The 18,513-nt window shown below is 53.1% G+C and overlaps 6 protein-coding genes across 6 annotated transcripts; 1 reads left to right on the top strand and 5 right to left on the bottom strand.

The window, feature by feature from the left end:
* Positions 1–4,123: 4,123 nt before the first annotated feature.
* On the bottom strand, positions 4,124–5,054 carry AYO20_05394 (hypothetical protein; the record flags this gene model as incomplete). The annotated part of the gene is made up of 3 exons (XM_022643688.1): positions 4,124–4,457; positions 4,615–4,709; positions 4,836–5,054. 3 exons carry the CDS (start codon positions 5,052–5,054, stop codon positions 4,124–4,126), a joined length of 648 nt encoding a protein of 215 aa, XP_022500355.1.
* Positions 5,055–6,417: 1,363 nt separating this feature from the next.
* Positions 6,418–7,155, top strand: AYO20_05393 (hypothetical protein; the record flags this gene model as incomplete). The annotated part of the gene is made up of 2 exons (XM_022643687.1): positions 6,418–6,961; positions 7,037–7,155. The coding sequence occupies 2 exons, from the start codon at positions 6,418–6,420 to the stop codon at positions 7,153–7,155; spliced, it is 663 nt and encodes a 220-aa protein (XP_022500354.1).
* Positions 7,156–7,502: 347 nt separating this feature from the next.
* On the bottom strand, positions 7,503–7,988 carry AYO20_05392 (hypothetical protein; the record flags this gene model as incomplete). Its single annotated transcript, XM_022643686.1, has 1 exon — positions 7,503–7,988. One exon carries the CDS (start codon positions 7,986–7,988, stop codon positions 7,503–7,505), a length of 486 nt encoding a protein of 161 aa, XP_022500353.1.
* A 2,711-nt stretch (positions 7,989–10,699) lies between these two features.
* Positions 10,700–12,286, bottom strand: AYO20_05391 (hypothetical protein; the record flags this gene model as incomplete). The annotated part of the gene is made up of 2 exons (XM_022643685.1): positions 10,700–11,723; positions 11,790–12,286. 2 exons carry the CDS (start codon positions 12,284–12,286, stop codon positions 10,700–10,702), a joined length of 1,521 nt encoding a protein of 506 aa, XP_022500352.1.
* A 1,166-nt stretch (positions 12,287–13,452) lies between these two features.
* Positions 13,453–15,316, bottom strand: AYO20_05390 (hypothetical protein; the record flags this gene model as incomplete). The annotated part of the gene is made up of 3 exons (XM_022643684.1): positions 13,453–13,494; positions 13,580–14,892; positions 14,950–15,316. 3 exons carry the CDS (start codon positions 15,314–15,316, stop codon positions 13,453–13,455), a joined length of 1,722 nt encoding a protein of 573 aa, XP_022500351.1.
* Positions 15,317–15,805: 489 nt separating this feature from the next.
* Positions 15,806–17,563, bottom strand: AYO20_05389 (hypothetical protein; the record flags this gene model as incomplete). Its single annotated transcript, XM_022643683.1, has 1 exon — positions 15,806–17,563. One exon carries the CDS (start codon positions 17,561–17,563, stop codon positions 15,806–15,808), a length of 1,758 nt encoding a protein of 585 aa, XP_022500350.1.
* Positions 17,564–18,513: the final 950 nt, after the last annotated feature.

The following is an 18,513-nucleotide window of genomic DNA, read 5'->3' as shown; positions in this document are numbered from 1 at the left end:
GAATGAATATCCGCATTCGGTTTGTATCATGGAGTACATGTAGGGGACTTTGTCTGCCTTGCTCTGGGTAGGATTTACCCACGTTACCCCAGATGCGGTCAGGACTACAACACGAACCGACGACGGGTGTTACATTGATATTGTACCGCGGAATGCTGGATTCAATGCTGCGTCCTGGACTCGTGAGTGGAGACTTTATCGGCAAAGCTCATCCACTTCAGACTCTGCGGCCATGTCTCAGTGATACCACGAGGCGTTGAGCTGGAGCAGACAGTACCAGCCACTATGAGACTGGGTCAATTGTGTGGACCTTTCTAAACGGCGACTGACACAAGGGGTGTAGTCGCCACCCGGCTGGACGTCGACCAAGTTGAGGACATGTCATTTCAACAGTGCAATGTTGTTACACTTCCCGTCCTTGTGTACCTGGGGGTGGGAAGAGGTCCCTCCATCACACATGATGCAAGCCAAAGCAATATCAACGGGGCACATCTCGGGGCAGTCATCGCCCAGCTGGTAGGCTCTTGTCCCTCCATTCAGCTAGCCGGGTCCTTTGTTCTTTTCTCGAGAGGCCAATCAACGAGCCTCAAACGGCAGAAGTGAGGTCTGATTTGCGGCATTAATCATGACCTTCTGAGAGTTTCACCTGTTTTGGCCAGCGACAGGTCAAGACGTGCGGAATTCCAATTACGCTTATCTCTTGAGGAAATCAGGAGAGACCGACATCAGACAGGCCGTCCCATCGATTGCCTTGAATCTATTTGCTCTTTGACAATCTCTACGGAGTACTTAGGGCGGGATCGATATCTGTGTGTGCGCCACTCAATAAGCTGAATCTTGGCTTTGAGGAATGCAGCGCGTATTCGTGCGAGTCAGGGATTCTGACTGGATGGGCATTGGGCGGTGAGCAACTCTGCAGAGCGGCCCAATGTGAAGCGACGGATGGCACTCACGCATTTTGAGGTGCGGCCAATATGCGCACAAATCGAAAAGGATCTTCGAAGCAGAGCAAAGAAATAGTTGCCTTTCTGAGATCCAGATCCGGACCTGGATCTCGCTTTGGCGCTGCCACGTGGTTCCACTTCAGAGAGAAAGAATGCGCATTTGACGACGTCTGAGCGCGTGACAGACTTTGTGGCCTCTCGTTGTGGACGGTTCAATGGAGCTCCATGCGCCTTTTATTCGAACCGGCAAAGACGATGACAGCAGGCAATCTGGTCGGGACAGGAGGGGAGGCATTGCTGATCAATTCGCTTGTTCTTTGCTGTCCATCCGTCTCTGACTTTCTCCGGGCAATTCCAAGGTGTACCAGGAATCTATCTTCTTGAGGCTCAGAGCAGTTTCACAAATGCTGGTTATACCTGGGCCAATATCTCATGACTGCTGTTGCTGGACACCCTACAGCCTCGCACCCACGGATCCTTTTGAGTCTCTCGACCTGTGAGGCAGCAAGAACACGCCGCTCTGGAAGTATCATCACTTTGGCAGGGAAGCCAATGATTTGGCACTGTAAATGACACGATCCCGAGAGTATCTCGCCCAGGGCATTCGACCAGGCACACCGTAACGATGGGCGACCCTTCTCACCAGAAAAAAAAACAAGTGGTGACCAGTATTGGTACGTTCTATTTTGACCGCTTTGACATTTTGAGATCTGCCTCAGATGTGGTCTTGTGGACGGACGAGCAAGGCCATCCCTGGATCTACACGCCTTTATCCTTGCGCATTACTGAAACGTGAGTTGATCACTCGTCTTGGACCCCCTGGTGGCCCCTGTTTGCTTGCCCCCTTTTGAAACTTGCTCAGCCACGGGACGCATCAGCAAGCCAACTACACCGTCCTGAACGCATGTCAAACACGAGAATCACTTCCTCGTATACCTACCCGCGGATGCCATGGTCCATTGGGGATTGACAGCCAGGGTTTCGCCCTGCATCAACAAATCTCAATAGGCCTCCCCTTGTTCAATGGTTACGTCTTGCAATCTTCACACTCACTCATTGGGGGATGCTGGGGGCAGGTTGTGATGTTCGTCCTGTGTAACCACGCTAGACTCGAAGGAGACCACAATTTGATCTACGGCTGGGTTGGCTGGCGATCAACGTGCTTCACTCTGGGGTTTCAACGCGCGATGACCCGTCAAAATTTTGGTCGGTTTCCGAAGGGGCGATTCAATACGAGAGGACAGGTAGGCATCAACGAAGGGCATGTGATGTGACGCAAGTGGGAACAGGGCGAGGATGCCGTCGGTTTTAAACACGCCAGCATGAGGCAGGCAGGCCGTGTTCCCTTGTCCCGGCCAGAGATGAGGCTGTTGTCACATTATATACACGCCAGGGCGTTTTTCATCCACCCTCGTTCTATGGGGTCTTTTGCATGCATGGTACTTTTGTCAGACGCGGCTCTTGTTGTAGAGTCTAGATCATTCGAGGTAGTGGTATATAGCTAGTGGGTACTAGAGAAGCGAGGGGAACAGCAAGTTGTGCTATAGTGTTTCATCACTCAAGCCCCCTTCCTCTCTTTCTCGCCCTGGGAGATGTTTCAGCCTGGCATTGCTAGAGGATGTTTTGGAGGTTGGTTTTAAGTCATCGCCGCCGAGGACTCTGGGGCACGAGTATGCTTCCGCTTCAACGGGCAGCTCTACCGTTGAACCGACCACCTGGTCGTCGGTGGTGGCAGACACATACTGGAGATGTCAATCTCACGCGCAACCAACGCAGACTCTGGTATTTCGGATCTTCGCTGAAGTAACTTCGAGGCGTACGGTCCAAGGCCATCCGCTCGCTGGTGTACCATGTGGGTTTTATTTGATGTAGTCCTCATGTCTCGGGACGTCGACGGTTTTCCTCAAAGGTCGCTCGCTCGTGAGGATGAAACGGTACCAGATATCACGATGAAGCGCGAGCGGGTGGGATATTTTAGGCCGGGCTGCACTGATCCACACGGGATTACAACGATGAGCTGAAGACGCATCAGTACATAAGTTGCCCAGGCTACGAACGTGTCACGGATTCTGGCGCTCCATTTCCTCGGCGGAGGAACAAACAACACACGACAGATACGTCGGTTCGCTACATATCATGGTACAAGACACACGGCAACCTGCAGAAGTAGAGGCAAGATGTCTGGCCTCAACGGTAATCGCCAACCGCTAATGAGCAGTCGGCAGCCAGCAGCCAGCACATTTATCTGTGCTACGCTGCTACGCACACTCACACACCCGCGCACACATTTACGGCGAGCAGACGTGGGAAATACAACGACGCGAGGCAAAGGACGGCGACGGCGACACCTCATTAGCAGGTAGCCAGGCAGGCAGGCAGGTGTGGTTTATACGTTTAAACCTTGTCCCGAAGAAAATTGTACACACACGCAAGAAATCACGTCATGCAAGCACCCTGCCTGTCCTGGACAGTCCTGGACAGGACGAGGTATGTACCCGGTGTGTCTACGAAGTTCGAGGTAGTAGGAGATAACAGGGAGAAGCTATCCCGGCTCTACACAGGAATTCCAGGTATTCCCGTCGAGTTGATTGTATTTCGTTATCATTTCAAGTTTTTCAGTGTCATTCCAAGTCGTCAGTTATCTAGCACTGTCCCAGCTCATCCTGTCCCATCCCATCCCAGTCCAATCCATCACATTATTTGAAAGGGCCAATGAGAAAATAACAAGCAGCAAAAAAAAAAAAAAAAAAAACAAGAGGCCGTTCCACCGTGTTCCCTCGTGTGGTGTATTCGTGTCAAGTTTCAAGTAGCTTTCCTTCCCATTTCGTCTCATGGCGAATTAAAACTTTTTTTTTTCCTGGTTGCTTTTGTGGACTGGCTGTTGTTGTTGTTGCGACGTGGTGCTGGAGTAGTGCTTTTGTGATTTGTGATTTGTGAGTTGTTGTTGTTGTCGTCGTCGCGGCCGCCCACGCCCGTGCATACAGTTGTAACACAGGCCAGGCCGCGCTTGATTGCAGAAATCTGCCACAGTCCAGATTAGAAGTAGGGCGCGCGCCCGCGCCCTTGGCCGCCCCCCGACACTGACTTTTTCGCATCACAGGCCACACCCTCCGAAAGGGCCTCACGTTGATGATCTTGATGGTCGATCGTCTGAATCACCCTCACACGACACGCAGGACCTACAACATGTCGTCTTTCAAGTCCCCGTCGACACTCCCCTCTAGGCCATCACCCGCGCCCCCACCGGCACCACCGCCACTGCCGCCGCCACCGCCGAGCTCTCTAACCTCGGCGGTTTCCCAGCAGAGACTGGTCAGGTCGAGCACCCAGCGCTGATACTGCTCCTCGAGGAATTCAATGGTCAGGGGCTTTGGCCAGGACTTGAAGGTCGCGTCCGACGCGGGGTCCTTGAGCATCTTGTCGTACTTTTTGAAGGAGACGCGGTGGTGCGAAATGTTCTGCCAGCTGTCGTCCATGTCGATGTGGAGTTGGGAGCCTGAGAAGAGCTCGAACCTGGGGATCGACGATGATTAGATGGAGGTTGTTATCATCACGATACAGTCAATAGACAGTCTGCTCCTCAGATTGCCCAAGTCGCGCGCCCTCGTGCAAATCCCCACGTGGCGACAAGAGTTTCGGCTCCTCTCAAAAGGAAATTCCAATCACTTACCCAATGTAGACGCCGTTGGCGCTGCCAAGACTGATGATCTTCGCGCCCGGTGAAGTCTTGACCAAGTGGTAGATCTCACAGTAGGGAATCAAATCCTGATGAGTCGGATATTGTGGAAAGAAGGGGAATTTGAGCTGTTTACCGCCCCGAAAAAAGAAATTGAGAAGCACAAAGTCAGTCGATTGTCTCACCATTTCTCGCCGAGAGTTGGAGCAACTTACGAAATGGAGGTCTCGAGACTTGTTCTCGTCGTACTTGATGTCCCAAAAGTGTCGCAACACGATCTGGTCGGTGCGCGAGAGGTTTCCGACGGCGCTGTGCGGCAGGGCCGTCATCTGGTAGTTGGTTGGGGGGCGATTGGCAAAGTCGAAGCTCGAGCTGGTCTTCGCCGACACGGGTCTCGAGTCGTGCAGAGAGCCCGCCGTGCCGCCGTTTGGCATCATGGGTGCGTGTGAGAGAGGAGGCGTGTACGAGGTGGGAGGTGCTGATTGATGGGAGGTCGAGGCTGAGGGTTGCGAATTGTGGACAGACCCGGATCGAGAAAAGCGCCGCATACTGATGAACGGGGACATAGTATTACCTAAGAGAGGTGAAGAAGAAGAAGAATGAAAACGGCGCGGCGAGAATAAGTTTTAATTGTACGCGGTGACCGTTAGGGCCAAACGAATACGATAGTAGGAGAGTAGACAATTAGAAAAAAAAAAACCCGGTGGCGCGCACGCGTATTGTCGACGACAAGACGTTTGGATGTTGGATAAGTGGATTGGGTTGGGGGAGAATGGGAAAAAAGATGGTGGCAGGCCCTTTCACCGTTTTGCCCATTCGGGGGTGGAGCCGGAAAGACGGCGCTAGCCTCTATTTATATGGAGACGGCTAGACCACACTCGGTAAGGCGCCGGATAGGGAACAACTTTAAAAACTGGGAAAGTCCGATGGGCGACAAACGTTGGAAACAACTTCCCAACCTCCAACCTCCTCAGGGGCTCCTTCCCGCCGTTGTGCGTTGATGAGAGGCACTCCATACCAAAAGTCCTCAATTCAGCCAAGGTTGGCCAAGCCTGGTTTGTGAAAGCTGGCTGCCTCCCCCTTTATCTTGACGTCAAAAGCTGGCGAGTCCGGTCCCCAGGGAGGCTGAACCCGAGCGGCAGCTAAGGCAGCTTGCCAGGAGCTCCGAAGCCTTGGCCGCAAGCCTACCAGGTAGAGGGAGAAAGGGCATCTGCCGTGTGGCGAGCGACGCCTCTGGAAAGACATGTAGGTAGATAGCGAACCGCTCCTCATTACCCGGTACGGAGTACTTATATGTTCGTCGAATGTCCTCGGCCAAGTTCCAAGACCGGAAGAATCCTGAGGTTTCGGAGTTCTTTTGGGGGCCGGAACGAATTCGTCCCATTCGCCTGTTTCCAGTCTAACCAGATCAGGAGAATTTCCAAGTGCGGCCAACTTGATATCTCCATCCACGAGGCTTCGGCCTCACTCTGGCCCGGTCGACCCTCTGGATGATCCCAAACACGAACCATTCGAAGACTTTGCCGATCAGAACATTCCATGCTCATAGAAAGGCCCATACTAAGACATTATTTTGGTAGACAATCTCATCTTCTAGCAGAACTTCATCTTGGTCTTGAGCAAAAATCAGGCAGCAGTTTTTTTTGGGAAACGATGCTTTACTCTATGGCGGGAAGGTACTTATACCTCGCCATGGTCGACTTCTCTGGCTGTTCGCAAGAGGCAAAGTACTCATCAGCAAAGCAATAACCTTAACGACGACAGGCCAAGTCGAAATTCTCTTGTTTGACGACCACAATGACTTCCACGACACCAACTAAAACCCCCTTCCGCGTGGGTGTCCTTCTGCTACCATCGGTCCAACTCCTCGATGCTTCAGCCATTGATCTCTTCGGCATGATCACCCCCGAATACCTCCAGGCATGCGGTCTCCCCAGCGCACTCGTCGACATGGGCGTTCCGGTGGAGATCCATTACATCAGTGCGACAGGGCCAGGCACTTACATGGCCTTGACGGCCTCGGCCACGCTTCCCGTGACGGATTCTCTGTCGTCGCCAGCTGTGCAGCCGGGCCAACTCGAAGCTCTCCTCATCCCGGGTCCAGACCCACGCACCGTTCCTAGTGAAGATGTCTTGGCCTTCCTCCGCGCGCACAAAGCAGCCGACAAGACCGACATCTTGGTCATCTGCACGGGGAGTTTTCCAGCCGGGTTCGCAGGGCTTTTGGACGGCAAGACCGTCACTGGACCGAGAGCTCTATTGGGGAAGCTGAAGGAGGTATTCCCTGCGGGGAACTTTGTGGCGCGGAGATGGGAGAGAGATGGAAGGATTTGGTCTTCCGGTATCTGCCGTTCTCAAGACACTGCTCCTTCTCACCTGTAATGCGCATCTGCTTACTTCTTCGTTTCTTTTCTAGGGGCTATCACAAATGGTCTTGATCTCACTGCGGCCTATCTGCACGACAAGTTCCAGAAGGAGCTTGCAGATCTTGTCTGCGGCATGGCCGAAGTAGGCGACCGCGGTCAAGATTACTGATAGTGTCAGAGTGAGCAACAACACTTTAGTGGAATTCGTTGTGTTTCCGGATCGTGCGTGCATGGGTGAAAGGTGGAAAGAGGAAAAAACAATAGCAAGCGACAGAGTCAGACAGTTAGAAAAAAAAATCAAAGTCAATATTCAGAGCCTATAGTGAGCTTGTTTAGGTGGCTGTTTTGTGCGGTAGATTCCAGGCGTGGCCTGCGTTCCAGAGAGAGAGCTCGTCGCCTCCATTCCTGCTGTGCTAATTTCTCTCCAATGCAATGCAATGCACCGCACACGCACCGACCCCATCATCTGCTTGGCTTGCTCTCCTGCCCTTGTCCAAAGTTTGGGCCCTCGGCGGCTCACCACAGCATCTGTACTCTTGAAGCCTCGATCCTGGCTATGTCCACCCGAGCCCGATCCACGCCGTGCTGGTTGACCATGTGGTTCACCACGCACCCGACCCTCTGCGAGACATATTGGCACGCGTAGCAGCTGTATCGGTATGGTGCTGGTGTCTGTGCCGGTGACTGTGTCGGTGGTAGCGGCCGCGCGTGACTGTCTGGGATCGCGGCCTGGTGAGTCCCCGCCGTCGGTGTAGGCGACTGGTGCGCGAATGGGGTGCCAGGACGGAGAGGCGCAGAAGGGCGAATGAATGTGCCAGTACTGGGGGCAGGGTGAGGTTGGCTGCCTCTGTGCAACGCTGGGTTCGTTGTCGTCCTCGTTGTCGTTCTCAGTGGGACTGCTCCTCCTGTTGCCGTTGTTGCTGCCGCTCCTGCTCCTGCTCCTGCTCTTGCTACCCAGCCCGGCGTCGGCCGCAAAGCCCGCGGCTGTTGCTGTACGGTCATGTTGACTTGCTGAGGACGCTGAACCCTGCTGGGTAGTAGACGATTTCTACACCTGGAACCACTTCCCTCGCCGTCAAGTGGAAGGTGACCAGGATGTGTGCTACCTCGAGCTCACGCTCCGTGTACTCTCTGCGTCGTCTTCCCATGTTCGCTCGTGCCGTGTGCCGGAGGAGATACTGTGGCGGGCTGTTGCTTTTGTCGTTGGCGCTTTGTTCGCGCTGGCAGAAAGGGAAGAGAGAGAGGCAGTGGGAGAGAGGCAGTTGGATGGAGGACCAAGGTTGAAACCAAGTGATGGTTTCTTCGTGATGGGACATTATGTGAATCCATGTCACCATGTAAAGTCTCCAGCTACCAATTTTGCTCTTCACCGTCGATATTCACACAGAGCGCGACATTGCCTTGACCGCCGCGGAGCTAGCCATCGTGCCTCGCTGCACCGGAATAGCTAGGACAGAGTCAGCGAGCATATTCGCGAGCAAGACCGCTGAGGCTTTTGCTGAAACACATACCCGAGCTGCATCCCGGTCCGGCATTCTTTGTCAAAGGCAGCAGTGCGAAAGGGCCGAATGCGACAGGCGGAGTATGTCCTCAACAGCAGTCCTGGGGGGGGTGGTCAGTAGAGCATCTTCAACTGAGGTGATAGAGTCTATACTGACCGAGTTCCTCATGTGGGCAGGCCACCACAGGGTGGGAATATAAAGAGGCGACGATTCAAGGCTGGCTCGACACCGCGGAGTATGCTCTACTCGACGCCAGAACTGCGGGATTGTCAGTATCGTCTCCACCTTGGAGCAATTGATCCAGGCACTTACAGAGCCAGACACTCGAATCGCCCACCTCGCGGCCAGGACGGTATAAAGAGGCAACAATTCGCGATGTTTGCCACTAGGAGGCGGAGTACGTTCACTCAACGCCAGCTCTGTTGAACAACTCAGCAAGGTCGCTTTGTCCCTGGCAGGTGATGGTGATGTCAAACTTACAGTGACAAACACTCTGAACCGTCCACCCCGGCCGCAATATAAAGAGGCCACAATTCAGAGCGGCCCCGCCTGAAGACGGAAAGGACTCGACGTCGTTCCTGTGTAACGGTGGTCAGCAAAGGTCCGCGACCTTGGTCTTGTTGCAGCAAGGACACAAACTCACGTCGACCGGAACTCGACTTGGCCACCATTGATTTTTATATATAATACTCGCGACCGGCACAGGACCCATGGGTTGCTTGAGGCACCGCGCACCATTTGGTGGCTTCCGCATCAAGACCCGAGCCAAGACAGAGCGAGCGCAGGCCCCTTTGATTGTCGATTCTGAGTGGGCGGCGACAGGATCTGCTTTGCAGGGAAACGGTGCCGTGCTCCATGCGCAGGTACATGTCCTGGATTCGCACTGTGCCACAGCACGAGTGATGTCACCACACTGGGCAAGGGCAACGAGGCAACCTGAGAAGAGGTCAGAAGTGGTCATTGTGACAAAGCAGAGGGAGACGAACTCGGCGTCATGGGCGGTCGCGCGCCCAAAGATAAGGTGTATATATATACCCTGGAGGATAGGGTAGAGGTGTGTCAGGACATTACGTCAGTCCACTTGGCTGGTCGAAGTGAGCCGAGTCTTGAGAAGAAGGTGGGTCTGCTGTTGAGTGACCTTGAATGGCTTCTTGAGTTCAGGGTCCTGGAGAAAGACTGCATGGTCAGCAAAATCAGCCAGATCGGAGTGTCAAAGTCGACACAACACTTACAGGCAAATACACTTGCTATGGACCACCTTACAGAGCTTGAGGCGGAACAGTTGAACATGCGCTCTTAGATTCCGAGATCTCTGGCCTCAAATCGGTCCGAGCATGGAACAAAAGTCACATCTTGCAGGTGCAGGAGTGCATATCAATCGTGGTGGGTCTGTCTTTGTCCCGATATATCAGGACAAAGGCCGTGAATGGATTGTCATGCACGAGGACGGAAGCTGTTGCTGTGAGACTTGTTGTGAATAAGAGCTGGAAGCCTCAGGTCCCGGGACGGTCATTGCTATGCTTGGGAGGATGGTGTGTGTCCTGCATCTCTGCGCGAGATTGACATCCTAGTGTCTAGGTACGGACAGGCACGAGGGTCTCGTGGATGCTGCTGTTGAGCACCATGATGATGTTGACGTTCATGATGATCATGCAGATGATGACGACCAGGAAAGAAAGTTCAGCAGTTGAGCTGACTCACAGATATTTATACCCCCCTGGGGGAAGAAACAGGGCAGGAAGGCCGAGCGAGTATTAACGGATTCATGTCACCGACGTTCGTCCCATCTCCAGATTTATGTGTCTCCTTGGCACGAAAACCGATATATCCGAAGCCGTATCACCAATCCCAGCGTTAAATCTGTGACGAGGCTGTGAACAGCACGGGGTTGACCATCACTAGCACCCTCTACCCGCGGGGGTGGGGTGGGGCGGAAAAACAAAAACCCGGGCGAAAAGGCTCGGCAAGGCTCGGCGCCGAGAACAAGTGGTGTCACTGGAGTGATTCACTGTCAACATTGTTATTATGGATTTTTGGGTTACGAGTCACGATGTTTTGTAACTTCATTGCTGCTATGGACTCGCAGCGGCCTCCTGAGTCACTGTCGTTGTCGTCACTCACAGTGTCTCTCCTGTTTGTGGTGGTGACGTGTCACCTCTCCCCAAGTTCACAACTTTGTTAAAAGCTTGGGCCGACGCAAGATTCCTCACCTCAAGCGCCCCTTTCCGCACAATACTTCTTGACCTCCTTGTCCAGCTTGTCCCTCTGGGTCGACACATTCTCCATCATCTCCCTGACCATCTTTGACTCTGTCGTATCTTCCAGCCCCTGATCGACCACATTCTTCAGTCCGCTTTTAGCGTAAACCTCCTCCATCATGTCCATGACGGCAAACAGCTGATTTGGCAACCACGTGACAATGGGAGAGCCTCCCGTGGCGGTCGGGTGCGAGGAGCGCTTGATGATGTACTCCCTCGCAAACAGCCAGTGGCGCCAGCGGAAGCTGCGCACGTGCTCTAGCAATCTGAGGTAGAGGGTCGGCAATAGCAGGGTGTCGGTGCCCATGTTGTCCTGCGATGAACCATGATGGGTACAGTATTGCCTCACGCCCACCTCGGCGCTTTTACTCATGACCCACGCCAGAAATTCTCGGTGTGTCTTGGGTCGGTAACTCCTGAAATCCCTGAGGATCTCTGTAAGCGGATTGCTGGGCATTGGAATCTCCAGCAGATGATCTAGGAGTGGGATGATGCTGTCGTTGGCGCCGGATTCGCCGCGGAAATACAGAGCTTTGGAGTCTCCGTAGCGGGTTCCTTGGTAGATCACCCCGTTGGGAAACATGGACTGCGACGTGATTCCAAAGATGAATGTGCGGTACGAGAGATAGTCCTTGGGCAGGGAATGAGTCCACATTTGTTCCATGTGAGATTCGATGCGGCTCATGGCCGAGAGCATGGTTTGGAACGCAGAGATCGCCAGAGGTACTTCATTGGGGGAGTTTTCTATGGTCGAAAGCAAATCAATCGCGCCAGAAATCAAAGGTCCTGTCTCCTGCACCATGTGGATGTGTGTCAGGATAAAGCCCGCTTCTGAGCTTGACGGGTCGAGGCCGCGTTCAAATGCACGGATGAGGCGGAGATTGTCATATACACCGGCGCCGAGGTTGGGATTGGCAAGGGAGTAGTTATATAGTGCATATGACGCAGCGTAGGACATGAACGGCGGGATATCAAGACTAAATGAGAAGGAGGGGTAAGTACAAGTCGGTAGGCTAGAGCACATTGCTGGCAGTGATGCTTACATGTCTGCGGCTTTCACGAGCGGCGAGGCTATGCATGCTGGCAGGACAGCTCTGCCCAACCCATACCCAGCCTCGTGGTCTTTCGACCATGTCTCCCAACAGGGCTCCAACAGATACGCGCTGGCCAGAAAGCTATAGTCCCTGAACACGGCAGTTATGGCTTCGAGGTCGACTTCACCAGTGCTGGTCCGCAAGTCGTCCACGCAAGAAGTCAAGTCTGGTAAGGCACCCGAGTCGATAAGAGGGCCGAGCTTGAACGTGGCCAGCAGGCCTGGTGACTTGTCCGCTTTGACGATTGGCATGTCATCGAGAATGTCTGACAGGGCATCGAATTGTGCTGGCAGGCGAAGCAAGGGTGATCGGCAAGGGAGGAATCCAGTACCGGTCGTAACAGTAAATGGGTCTGCAGAGCGTGGGAGGCTTCCAGCGTCAGATCGGATGTGAGGAAAGAGAGCTGCAAGAGGAGGAAGAGGTGGTGAGTCGGTAAGGTAAGTCATGATGAGAGACCTCTTTGGTAGAGTATTGAAGGGATTAAATAGATATTGTAGCCTTGCCAGAGCAGCCCGAGTGAGCGGTATAATAGCTGAGAGGCGGAGAAGAATGTGACCGGAGATCCTGCAGGCCACATACACACACGACACATCTTCTCATTTCTGCGGGAAGGGCAAGCTGCTTATATGCCCCTTGGCCGGAAGTTATTCCGGCCAAATGATTAGGAGAAGAGCGACTGTTGCGGTGAGATAAGTCCACCAAATTCCATCACGGCGGAGATATATCAGGACCAGATAGCCGTATCCGAACTCATTCATGACCTTGGCCGCTTGGTGAAGCAGACAAAGTCGTGCAGGGGGCCGACAGCCTCGTCTTGGCACTGACTATATCCAGTGCAAGTACGATGTATAGTGCTTGCAATTGCTCAGTGGATTGTCCCAGTATCCTCTGATAGTAAACAGAGGTTTTGATACATTGGTATCGCTCTTCGTATGGTGTTGGGTCTGCGGTTGTGGCCAAGTGCTCATGAATCCTCATGATATGGGTTGCAGCGGACGAAGGACCAGCCGGAGGGCAAAGAGCTCGCCGGTCACGAGTCCAAATGGAAGTCGAGAAGGAGAAGCCCACCGTTAACCCCTCTCTGAACCCAATGCTGTTAAGTAAGAAATTGCTAGAGGCCGGAATTCGATACGCTCTGGACTTCGTAAATGCGACGACATGATTCGCCTGGCCGGAATGATTTGACGCTGCAAGGCCACGGCGTGCTGTGATTGGTCTGTTGGCCGGAATTGAGGCCTCGCATTGGACGGACAGAATGCAAAAGGGCTCGAATTGCAGACGATCCTCGTGACGACACACGAAAAACTCTCCTGGTTCCATGTCATGTGTATCGTTTTCTCCTGGTTCAGGGTTCATAAACGAAATGTGCCACCTACAACCAGCAGCTCAGACACCACCACATGCACCGTCGAGACTGTTGAAAGTGGATGGGTCCAGCGCTCAAGTCATGTCAACTCAAATTCCATCATTTCGTCTTGATGGGCTAGGAGCTCGCCTGGATTGAGGCCGTGTACCGAGCATTCGCCAAGGAACAAGTATCTGGTACGCTGGCGCAGTGGGTTGCCGAGTGAGGCCGTTGGAGGTTTAAAATGACCCAATGATCTCCCCCTCCTCACCGACGTCGCACTTGCTTGGTGAACATCAAGAAAATGATCTACCGGGCGGACAGCGTACAACACATTTCCACCTCTGAAGGCACAGAGCCAATCTCCAGACTCCAACATGGCCGAGGTCCTTACAGGACGACATTGTGCGCCATTTCTGAGTGACGCCTGTAGCAAAGATGCCGCATATCCCTGTTCGAGCCCATGATGTGCAGCATGGCTTGATTTTTGCTGCTTGTTGGAAAATGTTGGCGCGAGGGATGCAAGTGGCTGAGTGAATTGGCCTCCGTCGGCTCTGCTGATCAACAAAGTCTGGGCTAGCGAGTCGGCGACGAGGAAGACGCTGGGCCAAGAGAGCGAACGCGTAATCAGACAGCCAATTCGGACACCAAATACCGTCAGAAAGGCTTTGGCCGGCATCGATGAAGTTGTCAAACCTGGCAGGAGATTCAACCTGTAGATAGGCGATTGTCCAGCTTGCGATATGGATGAGGCAGATCTGGGTGGGCTTTCGGTAAAGGCATCTTCTGAATCGAGATCTGTAGAGTCCGTGAGGATCAAGGGTCGAAGCGGCAGGGAGTGTCTCCAGTCCGGCAACCAGCCTGGCCAGGCTGCTGGGATGTTGGTCCTGTACCTGCCAGCGGCACTGATGATAGCCAAGTCGTTCTCTTTATCGATGCAGTACAGAAAGACCTTCAGATAGAGGTAAAATAAATCCTCCTCCTGGGAAGATAACGTCCCTGAAGACTGCGGAATACCCGGTCTCGACTTCAAAGCCTCGAGCAGATCAGGCATCAAACCCAGTAAGGCATAGATGGCGTCTTCGGGTTTCGTGCTCGTCCTTGGCCTGGTCAGCATGAGCAACTTACTCAGCTTCAGTGTGCCCTTTTCCAGCTCGTTTCTAACGGTCAGAATGTTTTCAAAGAAACCGTCCGAGTCGTACAAGAGACTCGAGCTGCGTAATTTGGAAGCATAATGGAAGTACCAAAGAGACAAGTCACTCCATGCCATTTCGAGGTCGCCACAGCAGACGATCGCGGCGTTCGCCAGAATGATCTCTTGGAATGTCCACTTCCTCGTGAAGTACACATGTTGAAAAATCGACAGTGCATGCTTCAACGTGGGAGGGGTGCTGTGTCGTCGGTTCTTAGGCCGGGGAGACGACAAGCTATTAAGGCTAGAGGTTGAGGAGGAGAGGCTGCTGAGGCTTTCCCGCGAGCCCGATGCACGGCTGAGATATCGCGACATTCGGGGAGACTTAGATGTGCCCCGTGGGGTGAGGGATCTTGTTCGGGGCGTCGAGGGACCACTCGACGAATTCAGAAAGTCGGATCGCACCAGACTCAAACTCAGAGAGGTCTCCTGGAGCAGTTCAAAGGCCAGAGCCATCTTCTGGTCATACTTGCCGAGCCAGACAATGACACGGCACGCAGAGGAATACAGACTTCCTGGGTCGGCATAAGCACGCAGAAGGGTCATTCAACGAGCACGTCGGCTGAGCATACCCATTAATCCAACTTGTTTCATCACCTCCTCTCCTTGACTCTGATTGATGCTGAGCTGGTCCACCCATAGTCTTCTCCAGGCATCCGGGTACCGCAGATGAGAAAGCGCCGTATATAGAGACTCAGTGACGGGAAAGTCAAAGCCATTGCACGAGATGACTTTGGAGGGGATGGTTTCGCCCCAGACGTAGGACAGGGCTTCGAATTGAGTACTTTTGGGAGACGGTACCACCTGCAGCTCACAGTGGATAGGGCTGCCCTTATCGCCTGGAGCGAGTAGCAAGGTGCGGATCTCGTCGCCATGGAGGGTGCTGTAGACATCCTGCGCAGTGGCATCGCCGTCTAAAATGAATCCGCGGTCGTCCATTGTCAGCGTCGGAGTATCGCTCGCATGGCTGGCTCCTTGATACTGCTCTTTAAGACCTCCAACCTCAATTGATTGGGGTTCCGGCCGTAGACTTTTGGCAGGGTTCACACCAGCGAGTTTGTCTGGAGTTTGTGGTACGATGTGGGCACAAATTGTGGTCTTGTACCGAGTACGAAGATGAGAAGAGACGAGAAAAGCCGAGATGGAAAAAGGTGCTTCGCCGAGTCGGGATTTTCTGGCCCCCAATTCTTGTGACAGAAACTGTGAAACTGCCTCGCCATCCTGATTTATCGTTTAGCAAATCCGGGGGGCTTTTATGCTGAGCATTTAATCTTCTGTATCCCTTGGCTTTGTATACAAGATCTCATATAGACATTAGACTCTATGAAGATGGCATCGTTCTGTCAGCCAATTCGTCATTATATCCTCTTTCATCGCCATAATTATATTTCTATAAGCTGGTTTCCAATGTCATCATCGTCATCTCATTCAATATATGGCCTTTATACTCCATCCAGCGCCCACCACTCTTGCCGCCGTTAGCATGATCAACGACGCCGCATAACTGCAACTGGTGAATACAATCAACCCCCAATACTCTCCCTTGCACGCCGTCACCAATTGTCCCGCAATTGGAATGCCGGTCAGGGAGCCAAACGACACCAGAGTATAGCAGGTAGCATAATACCGTCCATAATTTTCGACCCTGCACAACTGTCCCACGCAGACGGGTGTCAGCGAGATTCCTGAGCCGGAAGCGAACCCAAACACGAGTGCGTAGACGATGATCAGTGCAATGGATCCATTGGCCGGAAGCCAGAACGCCAACGTCGACACCATGCACAAAAAGATGGTCACAACCATGGCGTTGAACCGGCCGACCTTGTCAGCGACAAAACCTGGAAAATATCGACCAAAGCATGAACCGACGTTCAGGATTGCGATGATCTGGTATGAGAACGAGGTCGAGACGCCGTGGCTCAGGGCATAGCTGCTCAGATAGGTAAGAGGGACAAAAAGACCCCATTCAACGAAGAAGACCCCTGCGGTGGTCAACGCAAAGACCGGATCCCGAAAGATGCGGATATCGGGGAGAATGTTTTCCTTGGTGGCTTTGCGTGGCGGGAGCCGTGATCTGATGAACAAGTTGGCAAAGATGAGGAGAACAAGGTTGATCAATGCGCTAACTCGAGTCGACCACGCCCAGCCGATTTTGGGAAACAGTGCCTGGAGTGTCAGCGGGAACAGGATCCCACCCATGGACCCGCCAGCGGCAGCCAGTCCCGTAGTCTGGCCTCTTTTCCTCAGGAAGTAGTGGCCAATCGCGGCAATGGCGGGCGTGAACACCAAAGATGTCCCAATTCCACCTACAATGCCTATAACAATCAGGAAGTGCCAGTACTCCGTGCACACCCCCATCAGGAGGTGCGAGGCGACCATGAAAACAGACCCAGCAAATACCAACCAACGAGGCCCTTTGGCGTCAAACACTGGCCCAATCTCCATGCCCAGGAGAAAGGAGAGGAAGGCGTAGATGCCGAAAATCCAACCAACGGTGCTCTCACTCTTGCTTTGCAGTTGATGTGTGGAAAGATATGCCTGGTATGTTCCCAACGTGTTCATCATCCCCAGCGCACTCATCAAGCCGCAGAAAGAGCCAAACACACATAGCCACGCGTCTCTGCCTCCCTCTGGATAAGTATTGCCATAAGCATCGGTAGAGACCCGACTGGCAGTCGCCAATTCACTGGGCACTTCGTGCAGTGTCGGTGTTCTGGAACTTGATGCCTGTGAGGATGATCTGGCTCGTGGTTTCCCGGAAGCATCATGACTATGCGACTGTTCAAGGCCACAACAATAAGATGCGAATGGTGCTGCAGCTATGGATGGTGCCGCGGATGGGGTCTGCCGCAACCCGAGATCGGACCGTTGAAGTTCAGTGATTTCATGAGTTTCTTTAGTCTCCCCGACAGCCATGTATCCCGGTTGCTTCTCGGCTACCTCTGCATCTCCTCCAGTCGGAATGGTGAAGGCACCGAGAGTTTGCTCACTGTCCTTCCATGACTCTTTTTCGAGGTTCTGGCTGGGTGTCGGTGAGCCCGACCTGCTCCTACCGGGGGTTGAGCATGGTGACTGTGGGCGAGGGGGATGAGTGTCTGAAAGATGATTTGCCTCGGGAGGCAATCTCTGTTGACCCCGGGGAGCTCCGTGGCCTTGCTGTTGTTCTTTGGAGTGATCGAAGGTCATGGACTGTACTCTTTTGGGGGAAGGGTGAAGTCTTATGGTTGTTGATGGTCGTCGGAGATCAGCTGTTAGATTTGATCTTGGGTGGTCGGCGTAATTTGGTGAGAAATGTAGAGGGGAAATCTCAACCAAAGAGTCCGCCAATATGTATTTATCTGATTTGACTGATATCTTTCAAAATTTCTGCAATGACAACAGAGTCAATCTGTGGCGGCAAGACAGGGCAGATGACGAGCAAAGAAGAAAAGGTGCAAGACGAAGAGGCGGTTGTCGTACCAAAACCGAGCCAGGGCCATTGTAGAAAGGAAAAGCCTGATGAAGGAAATCGGTCATATCCGCTCTCAACTTTTGTGTGGAGGTGGATCTCCCAACTAGGACGCATTGATCATCGAAACAAAGTGTTGACTTGTGATGTGCTGTGTGTGGAGAGCGGCTGCGTGGGTTTTTGGCGGGCGCAATCGAGGGCTGTGGGAAACAAAAGAGATAAAGCGCTGGAGAGCGAGTGAATGAGGGGAAGCCGAGGCTCTGTGTGGAGAGGCCATCCGTACCTCGTACTTGTTGTTCGTACATGATGTCGTACATTAAACATTTATCGAGCGTTGTACACTCGTGGAGTGTCGTCTATGTCACTGTCTTGTCCATGAGACTGCTAGAAATCCTCGACACTAGAAACAAAACAATCGCACAGGGCAAAGAAAGTAAAAGAAAAAGGTAGAGCAAAATGCGAGTGGTTTCTGTATTTGTCATGTCGCATTCATTTCTAGAACCGTTCATTAGGTTGCGAATCGTCCTTCTCCTGCAGCCGTGCTGCTCCCAGTTCCATTCCGTATGCACAAAAATCGACAAAGCATAACTAAACGCTCGCTCACATTCCTTTTCTTGCCCATGGGCCTGTTGGATCTTCTGGTGCGCAAGGGGGGGACAGAGTGTATGATGGTGGCGTGAATTCCCGA

The sequence above is a fragment of the Fonsecaea nubica genome (assembly GCF_001646965.1).
Source record: "Fonsecaea nubica strain CBS 269.64 chromosome Unknown Scaff31, whole genome shotgun sequence".
NCBI lineage: Eukaryota > Fungi > Ascomycota > Eurotiomycetes > Chaetothyriales > Herpotrichiellaceae > Fonsecaea > Fonsecaea nubica.
This window is presented reverse-complemented; position numbering and strand designations above follow the sequence as displayed.